This window comes from Rutidosis leptorrhynchoides, chromosome 9, assembly GCF_046630445.1.
Source record: "Rutidosis leptorrhynchoides isolate AG116_Rl617_1_P2 chromosome 9, CSIRO_AGI_Rlap_v1, whole genome shotgun sequence".
In the NCBI taxonomy this organism is placed as follows: domain Eukaryota; kingdom Viridiplantae; phylum Streptophyta; class Magnoliopsida; order Asterales; family Asteraceae; genus Rutidosis; species Rutidosis leptorrhynchoides.
In genome coordinates, this window is record NC_092341.1 from 141,819,473 (window position 1) to 141,832,490 (window position 13,018).

At 32.0% G+C, this 13,018-nt stretch overlaps 1 protein-coding gene across 1 annotated transcript; it reads right to left on the reverse strand.

The window, feature by feature from the left end:
* Nucleotides 1–1,242: 1,242 nt before the first annotated feature.
* On the reverse strand, nt 1,243–2,346 carry LOC139868409 (uncharacterized). Its single transcript, XM_071856743.1, has one exon. It carries the CDS (start codon nt 2,344–2,346, stop codon nt 1,243–1,245), a length of 1,104 nt encoding a protein of 367 aa, XP_071712844.1.
* Between the last annotated feature and the right edge of the window lie 10,672 nt (nt 2,347–13,018).

Sequence of the window (13,018 nt, forward strand, 5' to 3'; positions counted from 1 at the left end):
TTATTGTTATTATCTTTAAAAATTATTACTATCATTATGGTTATTAGTATTACAATTTTTTATTATTATCCTTATTCTAATATTATTATTATAACTATTATTTTGTATACAAAAGAAATTTATACAAAAATGTATTTATTACATAAGTATGCTAATATTACTTAATATTAAGTTTCAATTAATATAATATTATTTATATAACATTAATTAAATTATATATCAAACAAGTATTATAAGATATTATAAATACTAATAAAAATTATATATGAATAATAATCTTAATACATAACTAAATATATATAAATTTGTTCGATTACGAATATATGTTTTAATATAAATACAAATGATATAGGTTCGTGAATCCAAGGCCAACCCTGCATTGTTCAGTTTCGTCGTGTGAATATTTTTACTACAAAATATTGTATTGTGAGTTTCATTTGCTCTCTTTTTAAATGCTTTTGCAATATATATTTTTGGAATGAGAATACATGCGCTGCTTTTATAAATGTTTGGTGAAATAGACACAAGTACTTGAAACTACATTCTAGGGTTGGATTACTATACCGAATATTTCCCATTTAACTTGGTAACCTAAGAATTAGGGAAATGGCCCTTAATTAATGCGAATCCTAAAGGTAGATCTACGGGCACTGACCAGCCCCAGTCAGAGAATTCGAACTGCTTTAGTACTTCGATTTAAATGGTGATTGTGATTGACAGTATATGGCATACTTGCGAGTATGTGGGGGATATTCTATATGTATTAAAGTTAATGTCGGTTACCAGGTGTTCATCATACGAATGGATTTTATACAGTTGCGAGTGTAATGATATTTATGAAAAATGAGAATCTTGTGGTCTATTAAAATTATGGAAATGATTGTTTATGATAAACCTATGAACTCACCAACCTTTTAGTTGACACTTTTAAGCATGTTTATTCTTAGGTATTAAAGAAATCTTCTGTTGTGCATTTGCTCATTTTAAAGATATTACTTGGAGTCATTCATGACATATTTCAAAAGACATTGCATTCGAGTCGTTGAGTTCGACAAGATTATTAAGACACTTATAGTTTGGATATATTATGAAATGGTATACATGCCGGTCAACTTTCGATGAAATGAAAGTTTGTCTTTTTAAAACGAATGCAATGTTTGTAAAATGTATCATATAGAGGTCATATACCTCACAATGTAACCATATGTTATTGTATTCGTCCTTATGGATTAGGACGGGCCGTTATACTTGAATTAAAAGAGATAGCATTATATGATTTCGTTTCATACATAGCCAAGATGGAAGGTTGTAAATGAATAACAGAACAGGCCATGTGCTATGACTGCTACTAAAATCTCCGAAAGGATTAATTCCATCTGAACTGAGTTCCAACCTTATATTTCGTATCTCATTCCCAAGGTCTTCAAAATCGTTATCAGTAGTTCTCCATTGAACTGAATCGGACACATGTCTTATTTTTCCATCCTTTTTACGCTCTTCCGCATGCCAACGTAATAATTCTGCATCTTTAACATTTGAAAATAATCTCTTTAATCTTGGTATGATAGGAAAATACCACAATACTTTTGCAGGAGGTCCATTTTCTGTCACATTAGTGTCATATTCAGTTGGTTTTCCACGTTTATACCTAGATGTACCACATACCTTACATTGATGAAGGTTTTCATTTTCATCCATGTATAGCATACAATCATTTGGAAATGCATGTATTCTTTGTATTTCCAATCCCATCGAACACATCATTTTCTTGGCATGGTATGTTGATACCGGCAACTCATTATCTTTGGGAAGCATTTTCTGCAACAATTCTAACAAGCTAGTGAAACTTGTGTCGCTATAATAATTGTTCGATTTTAAGTTTAACAGTTTTATCACGGCAGAAAGTTTTGAAAATTTCGTACAACCGTTATATAATGGTTTTTCAGAGTCAACTATTAGTTGTTGAAATTTCTCATGATACTTTTCGTCAACATTATCCTCAATACCCTCAAACATGGCCTCAAAATTATCGTGATCACTAGTGTATGAATCTTCTTCGTTTACTTGATTGAAATCTGAAGCACCCGGGTTATGATCAGGTAATGATTCACTATAATAATACCAACACGTATACCTTCTCATAAATCCGTTTATTATAAGATGATTTCTGATTTCAGTAGAATCCTTGAAGAACTTCCCATTCATACATTTCTTACAAGGACAAATGATTTTGGTGCTTCCTTTATTTAATTGACCAGTCTCTGCAATCGTTATAAATTCTTGAAGCCCTTTCATATAGTCGGAGCTAGTGTGCCCTATGTCGTACATCCATTTACTCCAATCCATCTGATCTATCTGTAACAAAATCAAAAACTTACAAGATTAATACAAATTAATAAACAAGTATGATCATTTAATTATTATAATTTATAATTAAATATAAAAACATATAATAAAACACAATACACAAATAAAGTTACTTTCGTACAGTACAATCATTTTATATCTTTATCGATTTTATTTTTCATCTCCCAATTCCTCATCTACTAATTCCCAATTACTCATCGATCACCATCAAAATTTTCTAAACCCTAATTGATTTAATAACAAAATTCAACATAACAAAACCCCCAAACCCTGATCATTTAAATTTGTAAACCTAATTGTTCGTCAGTGAAATCCCAATTTAAAACCTGTTGCAAACCTAATTCAATTCATTTTTCGATTACCCTATTCAATTCCTATTGCAAATCTAATTCAATTCATGTTCGTGTAATTCAATTCAATTCCTGATCGATTTTACTTTCGATCTCTGCAAGCGTTAAAGATTATGAAAAAAGGTTGGTCGAAGAAATCAGCAGCACGGTTGCCGCCACCAATACAGTTATCGCCACCAACAGATAGTGCTAATGTTCAGGTTTGTTCATAGTATGAATTTATTACTCTTTATAGTAGAGTTTGAAATTGGTTTGATTATGTGCTATGTCAGTATAGTTGTTATTGCATGTTGTGTATGTGTGCTTTGTTTAATGTATTATTCATAAAACATAAATAATATGATAAAAGTTTGATGTATTATTCATAACACATAAAAAATATGATAAAAGTTAGATGATAATAGTAAAGTAACAAGAATTTGTTTACGATCTTTAGGTGTATATGAATGTGTTTTCTGTATTTAGATCTTAAGGTGTATATGAATGTGTTTATATATTTAGTGATAATTAAAAAAGCTAAAAAATTCGTCAACACATATTTAAGATCAAAACATATAATGTATGAATATATGTTTGTTATTTACTATGTATCAAACAGAGTTACATATGTGTTCGTATTGTTGTGAGGTAAAAAACATTTACATATTGTTTACATATTGTGGTATAAAATAGTTACATATTGTTGACTATTTTATTGTGTGTACAGGGCCAAAATAATATCAATGATACTGAAATGGGAGTGGCCCAACAAACACCAGAGAAAAACAAGAAGAGAAGTGTTAACAAACTCAAAGACAATGATGTGGTTCCAATCAGGGTTGAGTATGACAATTTTGGGCAAGCCATAGGAAAAACCCAAGCGGTGTTTTCTACTAATATAGGTGTTTTAACAAGGCTTCATTGTGATTTTGTTGCAAAAGATTGGAAACATATATCTACTGAAGATAAAGACGCATTATGGTTGAAAATCAAGGTATAACAATATAAGAATTGTGTTTTACTACTTTTAATTTACTTATATAACAACATTCACCAGTTACATTTAACTTTTACAGCAACATCATTTTATCAAAGATGATATTGCAAAGAAAACAACACTTCAAAAATGCAACACAACATTTACGAGATTTAGGCGCAAATTACGAACGTTTATGGATGAAGGCAAGCTGCCTTATGTTGAAGTAAAAGAGTACGACTTCATATGTCCAGAAAAATGGAGACAGTTTTGTGAAATTGAAAGAACACCCGAAAAAATGGTTAGTGTTATTCACGTGCTTAATTTTGAAACTAATATGGACTAACATTATGATATTGTAAATAATGTTTTCTTTAATCCCATGTACATTGTATAGGCACAAAGATTTCAAGGAAGGTTAAACGCCATGCAAAAACAGAAAGAAAGGTATGCCTGTGTAGGTCGTTCGGGATATCATGGAAAAAAAGCCCAATGAGAGAAGGAAAAGAATGATCCCAATAAGCATACCATTTACCACGTTATCGTTGATCCTGCTACGAGGAATTATGTGCTAGGAAGGATGAAGCCAGATAAAGACGGGAAAAGTAGCGTATGTCCAGAAAAAATGTGTCACTATTTCAGAACATTCCCGGGTGATCCCAATCGCCGTTAAAAAAAAAGAACATTGTACTATAATGTAATTTTAATGTGTATTTATATATAGCCTTAACATTTTAGAATTGTTCTATAACTTATTACCTTTTTTGTTTTATTCCAGGTTAAGATGGATAAAGAGGGCGGGGATGATTTGTTACTCCATGTAGGGAAAGAACATGGTGGTAGAACAAGGGGTGTCAGTAGCACGATAGGGTACAACAAAAGCAAAAAGAAACAAAAGGGAGAAAAAGACGGGCGAAGAAGCACAGAGTAGTGGAAGAAGGGACACAAAAGCCTGATGTGAATTATGTTGATAACGATAATCCTGATGATGACAATTACAATCTTAAGGATGTTGATAATAACAATGAGAATCATGCAAACACTGATCATGATTTTGATCAGTCTGATAATGCTGATGACACCGAGCATGATAATGAGTACACTGATAATGATGATGAGAATGATGATGATGATAATGATGGTAATGATGATGATGATAATAATGCTGGTAATAATGATGGTAATAATGATAAAGATATTGAGTCTGTTGATGAGTACAATGAGAATCATGATGAAAATGAGTATGTAGATAAGTGCAAGAAGAATATTGATGTGAATGAGAATGTTGTTGCTCAGAACATGGTTGAGATTGAAGAAGGCAACCAGAGAGGTCAAATAAACTATGTTGACATTTCAATGGTCAACCAATTTAGTGAGACTAACATGGTTAAAGAAGATGATGATCCATTGGATGCAGAAATTGATTCAGAACTTAAGAATCCAAGAGTACTTATGGAACCAATTGTGAAACACATTATTCCAATAAAAAGAAGGAAGTCCCAATGCATCATATTGAAGAAGCTGTCCAAAATAGTTTACGACAAACATGGAAGAGGTATGAGCGAAGATACTCCTATTATCATGTAATGAAGATCAGTCGCTATGATGCTACTTTAAATTGTAAGTGTACTTTTGTAATTAGATTAGCATGTTATATTCTGTTGTTATGTAATTAAGCAGTAGTGTTTTAAACATTTTTGGTTATGTGCATATTGTCTATAATATGGTATGTATGATTGTTGTGGGTATCTTTTGGGTCTATTTTACCCCTCCATCTGGATTTTGGGTCATTATTACTATTGTTGCTATCTACTTGGTCCACTATGCTTTTACATTAGGTTTATGGGTGTAAATTTGTTCCATGCTAGTGATCTAGGTAGAATTTATTGATGCCTTAGGGTTTTGGATCAAATCTACCAATGTACATGGATGATGGGTCATATGCATTGCTACTTTACTGATATGGGTCGAAAATATCATTGGATTGTTGTCTTGGTTCAAATTTACCAATTCAAATGTAATTTGGGCTATGATTGCCATTGTAGGTAGTTTTAAGGTCAACATGAATCCATGGGATTCATTTTTAATTGGGTCTGAATTTCCATGGAAATTAAATCATGGGACAAGCATATCCAGTTTTTTTATTATGTTTACAATGGTGTTGTGTAATCATGTGAACCGTTTTGTTATTCTTTAGATTCGAATGGTTGTGTTATAGAATTAATCAAAGCAAGTGTGTCGTGTTATAGTGTTATTATATGATGAGTTGTTACAGCAAAATAATTGAAAACAATTGTTTAGAAGCTACACATACAGGGACTATCCCACAAACAACCCAGCAAGTATCAGAAGTTCTAACGTTGTTAACAGATTCAATTATATATTCATATATTTCCAGTTACAACAAGATTTTCTATTATGATTACAAACAACATCAACAACAACAACAACAACCACATGTATTAAATTAACAACAACAACAAGAAGAAAGATAAAGAAAGAAAGTGTTACCTCTGATTGATTGCGATTACTACAACTGAATAAGTATTGACGTGAAGATGATGATGAATGAATAGATAAAACTTAAAAGCTATGAATGAACGAATAGATAAATCTAAAAAGCTTGTAGGTTCATATTATTATTTTTTATAGATTTTTTGGTTAGTTATATAAGTTAGTAGCTAGAGATATTTATAGTTTAGTTAATTTTGTATTATAATTATAATTATAATTATCTTTGAGAAAAATACTCCTTCCTAATTCAAATCAAAATCATTCCTAATTCAAACTCGTAATTGTAACCAACTTCCTATTATTATGCTCATTATACGTTAGTCTTAATAAATAATTGGTGTTTGGTTATTCAGACGTGTTCCGGTAATACAAAATACAAAATTGGTGTTAGGTCCAAGCCCACTTATGGCCCATTCAGCAGATATTTTATTGGTGGATCCATTTAAACCGACCCATTAGATGCTATCGGTATACGAGATTGCTAGATTATTTTATATTATAGAAGATCAAAAGTTCTTCTCCAACAGCTCAATAATTCCATTAATCAACTTGGAAGGTGCTGTCCACAACCATCCATTAATGCATCTCCAAGTCAAGTTCTTCTATTTTCTTGATCAGCATTTATGTTATTACTTTACAATTATCGATCTACTTTACATTGATAACGAAGTTTTTTAATATCAAAAACTATATATTCGACTTTGCTTAGGTTTATAATCGCAACAACTTTATTCTATACTTTAAATGAACTAATCTATCTGCAATTTAATGGATCTTTTTTTATTTGTTTGCATATTCATCGATTTAATTACATACTGTAGTTCGTTGTTAAAATCAATATTTGGATTCACAACCAAATAAATGTTTTGTTCACATATTGCATGCTTGTGAATTATTTCATTGTCTGCAACAATTTAACAATCATGTTGCTTAGGGTTTTTGTGACAAATTTTTTTATTATGAAGTTAAGAGTTAACAAATTCATTTGCATTTTAATTAGTGTCATATTTAAAGTATATAAATTTAGAAAATTTTATAGAACTTAAGACATCTTTTTGTTTTTTACAACATGACAAAATTTCATGAGTAGATAAACTTTCAGTATCCTTAGGTTATATTTTTTTAAAAAGTTGTTAGATATAAATTTATATTAAAAAAATTTTCAATTATTATGTATCTAACATATGTTTGCTTAAATGTATAATTTAATGAAGAAAACATGGCGGTCAATCATTCTGATAGTGACACTTCCAACATCACACATTGAAATCTACTGAAAGCCCTAATAACCCAAGTACATTCAAAATAGGGTCCTCTTCACAAACACATGCTAGTCATGAAAATAATGTGATTGAATATGATGACAGTATGATGATAGTTCAGACATTGTGATGATCAGCGAGGAAGAGTTTGAGGCTGCTGTAAATAATGCTCAACCAATGATCGTATATACAGATGTGTGGTGTTTCATGAACGTAACAAAAGGGAAAGTGTGGGTTAGTTAATCTATTTTCATACAGAATGTACCTAATTGACTTAATATGATTTGTCCATTATTAAATTGCATCCATGAGTGCATTTGACACTGACATATTTTACATGTTATTCATGAATATTGATGCATTGTTTAACAATTATAATACGAATGTGATTCAGCGTTTACCAAAAGAGCTTGTGAAACTACCGGAGTTAAAGAGCAGAAACTATTATGAATGCATTGATATTGATGACAGAATTCACACCCGAGGGCTTTTGGAGGAGAATGACAAAAAAAAACCCAATTTGTCTGTTTCATCGGGCTGGGTTAAATTTGTGAGATTATGTGGCTATGTTCTGGGTGACAAAGTTTGGTTTGCATTCAACCGCAGGGAGCGCAGGTTTGAGGTGGCGTGGGATGATGTTGACAACTTTTATTGATAGTATGTTTGGGTATGGAATGGTTAACTTTCTGCAATTTTGAGTTTGTATAGGCAGAATGCGTGATTAGTAGGTTGGATTAGATATGATGCTTTCGGTGTTAACTATTGATGTGGTTTAATGGTCTTTATTTTGAAGCTTAAGCGTTATGTCAGCGCAAGCTTTTAATTGTTCGATACTTGGTGATGTAAATTATGCTACCTATGTAACCTTAAAACTTTGTGATGTTATTAATTCTATAATGAATGTCTATATGGTATGTACTTAAACTTTGTGATATGGCTATCATTGTAGTTTGTGTCCAGGTTTATGTCCAGGTGGTGTGTTTATGGGATGTTTATAATATTTCAAGTTTTATGTCCAGATTTATAGGTTTATGCCCAGGTGTATTTATGGGATGTTTATAGTTGTCCAGGTTTATGTCCAGGTTCTGCAGTACTAGGTTAGGTTATAGGTTATATATAGTGTATTTATAGGATGTTTATAAGTGTATATGTTGTTAATATAGTGTTATATGATGTTTAAAATCGTGTTGTGAAATAATGTTGTGTAATCTTATGAATCATGTTGTGTTACAGAGTTCATTGGTTGCGTTGTAGAATTAATCGAATTTTTTGTTGTGTTATAGTGTTATTATATGATGAATTGTTACAGCAAAACAATTGAGACATAATAATTAAAACTATCCGATATAAGATTAGAGAACAAAACCCAACAAACCAATTATTATACTATACATGTTTGTATTATAATTATAAAGTAAAGTTATCCTTTCAGATAATTAATCATTCCTAATTCAAATACATTCCTAATTCATGCAAACTCCTACTCTCTTCTAAACCTCAAACCGTTAATAAAACTAACTTCCTTTTAATATGCTACGGTTGTTAGGGTTAGAAAACAAATTAGACGCGTTACGTAAATTAGACATGTACCTGGTAAGTTATTTAGATGCGTTAGGTTAATTAGACGTGTATCTGGTAAGTTATTTAGGCGTGTTTCAATTAGACGTGTTCATCTTAGTTATTTAGACGTGTTCCTGGTAAGTTAATTAGACGTGTTGTCAATTAGACGTGTTCCTGGTAGAACTATTTAGACGTGTTTTCAATTAGACGTGTTCCCGGTAAAACTTATTAGACGTGGTTACCAATTAAAGGTGTTACAGTTATTTAGACGTGTTACTTGTTTGTAATTAGACGTGTTCCTTCTGTTGTTTAGACGTGTTCCGTATTTTTAAATTGTAAAGTTAATTAGACGTGCCCCCTTAGTTTAATTAGACGTGTTCTGTTTTTATATTTATTTTAAAGTTAATTAGACGTGTTCCTTATGTTTAATTAGACGTGTTATTTGGTGAACACGTCTAAATGAGGGGCACTAAATGAGCCGAAATGTAGTAGTGCTTAAGCATCATACAAACAATTCCACATACATGCATGCTAACAACCAACTAGCATACAAGTAAAGACGATATGAGGATCGGCGGCATGTACGGGCACACGACCCTAGCTGATCAGCTGCAGTAGCAATTTTTTAGCCAAATCCACCAAATTTCGATCTCGTACTCGATTTTGACCTAAAAACTGAACCCAACTTGTTTATAAAACCTTTTGGGACATAAACCTACAAGTATTACATCAAAATAACAACAAATTTGAGCAATTTGACACCAAAATCACTTTTTAACAAAAACATAAACAGTCAATTTGATCCAGATTTAGACACGATTTGACACGATTACTAGACATTAATTTCAAACACAAATTAACACCCAGGATCAAGATTTAGTACTTTAGGGTTTCAAAATAAGAGGATGTTAGGTACGGGAGTGTTTGGTGAAGTTTCTAAAATAAGAAAGAAAATGAGGAAAAGAAGCAGCTAGTCACACTTAATGGTTTGAAAACCCATACCCCACTTCATATGGATACTTATCAGTTATCTGATATCTTTCGTACTTCGTTAGGCGACCCTAACGGAGTCCAAATTAAATAAACAAATTTGTTTTTTGTAACCTTGTCACAAACTAGTCTTAACTAAATAATCAGATAACATTAAATATTATTATAAATAAAAAAACACAATAAGGCATATCATAAAACCCTAAGGGTAAAACTGTCATCTTACCTCTAGCCCGGATTTTGGTCTGTTACAGATTTACCCTCCTTAAAGAGATTCCTTCCTCGGAATCTGGTCTTGGTCAAACATATGAGGGTAACGAGTCTTCATCAACTCTTCTATTTCCCATGTAAGAGTAGATCCCAAACTGTGTTTTCATTCTATCAACACCATCGGAATTAAATTCTTTCTCAGCTTGGTGACCTTTCGGTCAACTATACGAATCGAATCTTCCACTAACTTCTTATTCAAATCTACCCTTAGTTCTTTTAAAGGTAACGGTTGTGTCTTGTCATCGACCTTACACTTACATAGATAACACACATGAAAAATATTATGAATACCGACCAATTCTGGAGGAAGATCCAGAACCACTGTCTAATCATTAAAAACCTCACTAAACAAAAACGGCCGAATAAACTTCGGTGCTCTTTACCACATTTACCAAATCTAATAACCCCTTTCCACAGCGAAACTTTCAGATATACACGATCACCAACACTAAAGGCTACTGGACATCTACACGGATCAACATACATTTTCCGTTTGTTTCTCACCGGCTTCTAACCAATAAGTCGGAACTCTGCAATGGTAGACATACAACATATCGTAAGGTGGCATCCCTATACTCGAATGATATGAGTTGTTATACACAAATTCAACCAACGACAGATGTTAATCCCACAACCCAATGTATTCTAACACACAAGCTCTAAACATATACTCTAAGGTCTGTATCATTATCTCACTATGACCATCTGTCTAAGGATGATACACTGTACTTAAATTCACACGTGTACCCAAATTTTGTTGTAGGATGTTTTTGAAATTTGACACAATCGATAACGGGATACCATGACAACTAACAATTTCTTTCACATACAACTCGGTGAGTTCACTTAATGATGTTGTCTCAAGGGTAGCAAGAAAGTGAGCACTCTGGGTCAAACAATCAACTATCATCCAGATCATGTCGTGTCTTTTCTGGTTTCGGGGTAGTTTGGTTACAAAACCCATCGTGATATGATCTCATTTCCACTCAGGAATTTCTAACTAGCGTAATGACCAATACAATTTCTAATGTTTTGCCTTTACTTGAGCACACACATGACACTTTTCCACAAATCGAGCAATGTTTGTTTTCATAGTCAGTCACCAATACACTGATTTCAAATCATGATACATTTTATTGTTGGATGTACTGTCAGTCTGGATTTATAAGTTTCTCTCAAGATCAAATCCTTCATTTCTCCAAACATAGGCACTTAAACACGAGTATGATAGGTTTTAAGTCCATGTGAGTCATTAATAAGGTCATGTTTTCGTTTAGTCATAAGTTCATATTTAACATGTTCATCCTCCAAAGCACAGGCTTGAACATTTCTTATTTGGTCAATCAGATCTAAAATCTCCATACGAAGAAATTTTACGGTATCACTCGAATTTTTACAACTTAACGCATCTGCAACTACGTTCGCTTTACCCGGATGGTATTTAGTTTCAAAATCATGATCTTTAATCAATTGAAACTACCACAAGAACTCGACAGTATTCATGATACATTTCATGTATCTAACTTGAAGAGATGTTTAGCGGAAGAAATTCAAGTTGATGAAAAACTTTATTTTTTTGAGGAACCTGTTGATATCATGGATCGAGAAGTTATGAAACGGAGGCAAAGTGATGTACCTATTGTTAGAGTCCGTTGAAACACTAGATGTGTACCCGAGGTTACTTGGGAGCGTGAGGACCAAATGAAACGAAAGTACCTACACCTGTTCATAGATGCAACAACAACAACTACCACTACCTATATTTTGGGACGAAATTTTTTTAACGTGTATGTACTATAACGACCTACCATTTCAGTTAACTATTCCATTAATTCTCTAATGACCGTTAGTTGACCTTTTGTGAATGATACTTTAAGATAACATTTCTATGTTATACTAAGTTATAAATATTGTTTGTAGTATCTACTTGTGACAATAAAAATTTCTATTCTTAATTATATGACGAAACATAACGGACGTTAACCGACTTTTATGTCACGCTTCAAGGAAATATTATTTCTATGTTATTAATTGTTAATAAATATTATTTTAATATTTATTTTAGCCTATTATTATTTTAAGAATTTCTATTCTTGATTTGTACGATTAAAAACATCGCTAGAGATCGTTAGGGTTTTATCGTTTTCGTACCGATTAATTGTGAGGCTTTTAGGGCTTTGATCCACTTATTTAGTTAGTCTTTTTAAAGGTCCAAGATATCCTATTTTATGTTAAATTTGGCCTAGTCTATTTTATTTTCCTTTTGGCCCAAGTTACGAGCCCACTAGAACATTTAAACACATTTAGGGCCTTAATCCATTCAATTCAAAAGAAGTCGATCGACTCCTTCCCTTCTCCTTGTTCCAGTTAACATTCTCTTGTATCATCATCATCATCCCATCAAGATTTACAAGCTCCCAACAACTCAAATAACTTTCTCAATGATCGAATTGGATACGTATTCGTGCACCGTAAGCGATCATCTACCTATTTCTCCCTTCAATTTTGTGAATTAGGTATAATCATAAACTCTAGAATTTCTTAATTTTACTGTTTTGATAATGAATAATAGTGTAATCAAGTCCCTTGCTTGAGTCCTTAATTGTATGCATGTTCTTGTGTTTCAATTTCGATGTTTGATAATGTTAAATTCAAGATGTACATGTTAGTTTCTGGTTATGAAAAGGTTATAGTTGTATTTCTCTAAAAAAAATAGATAAATTTTCATATGGATATTGCGTGATTCTGGC

What these genes read in the sequence shown, in the direction of transcription:
- LOC139868409 (XM_071856743.1), bottom strand. Translation starts at nt 2,346, where the DNA reads ATGGATTGGAGTAAATGGATGTACGACATAGGGCACACTAGCTCCGAC.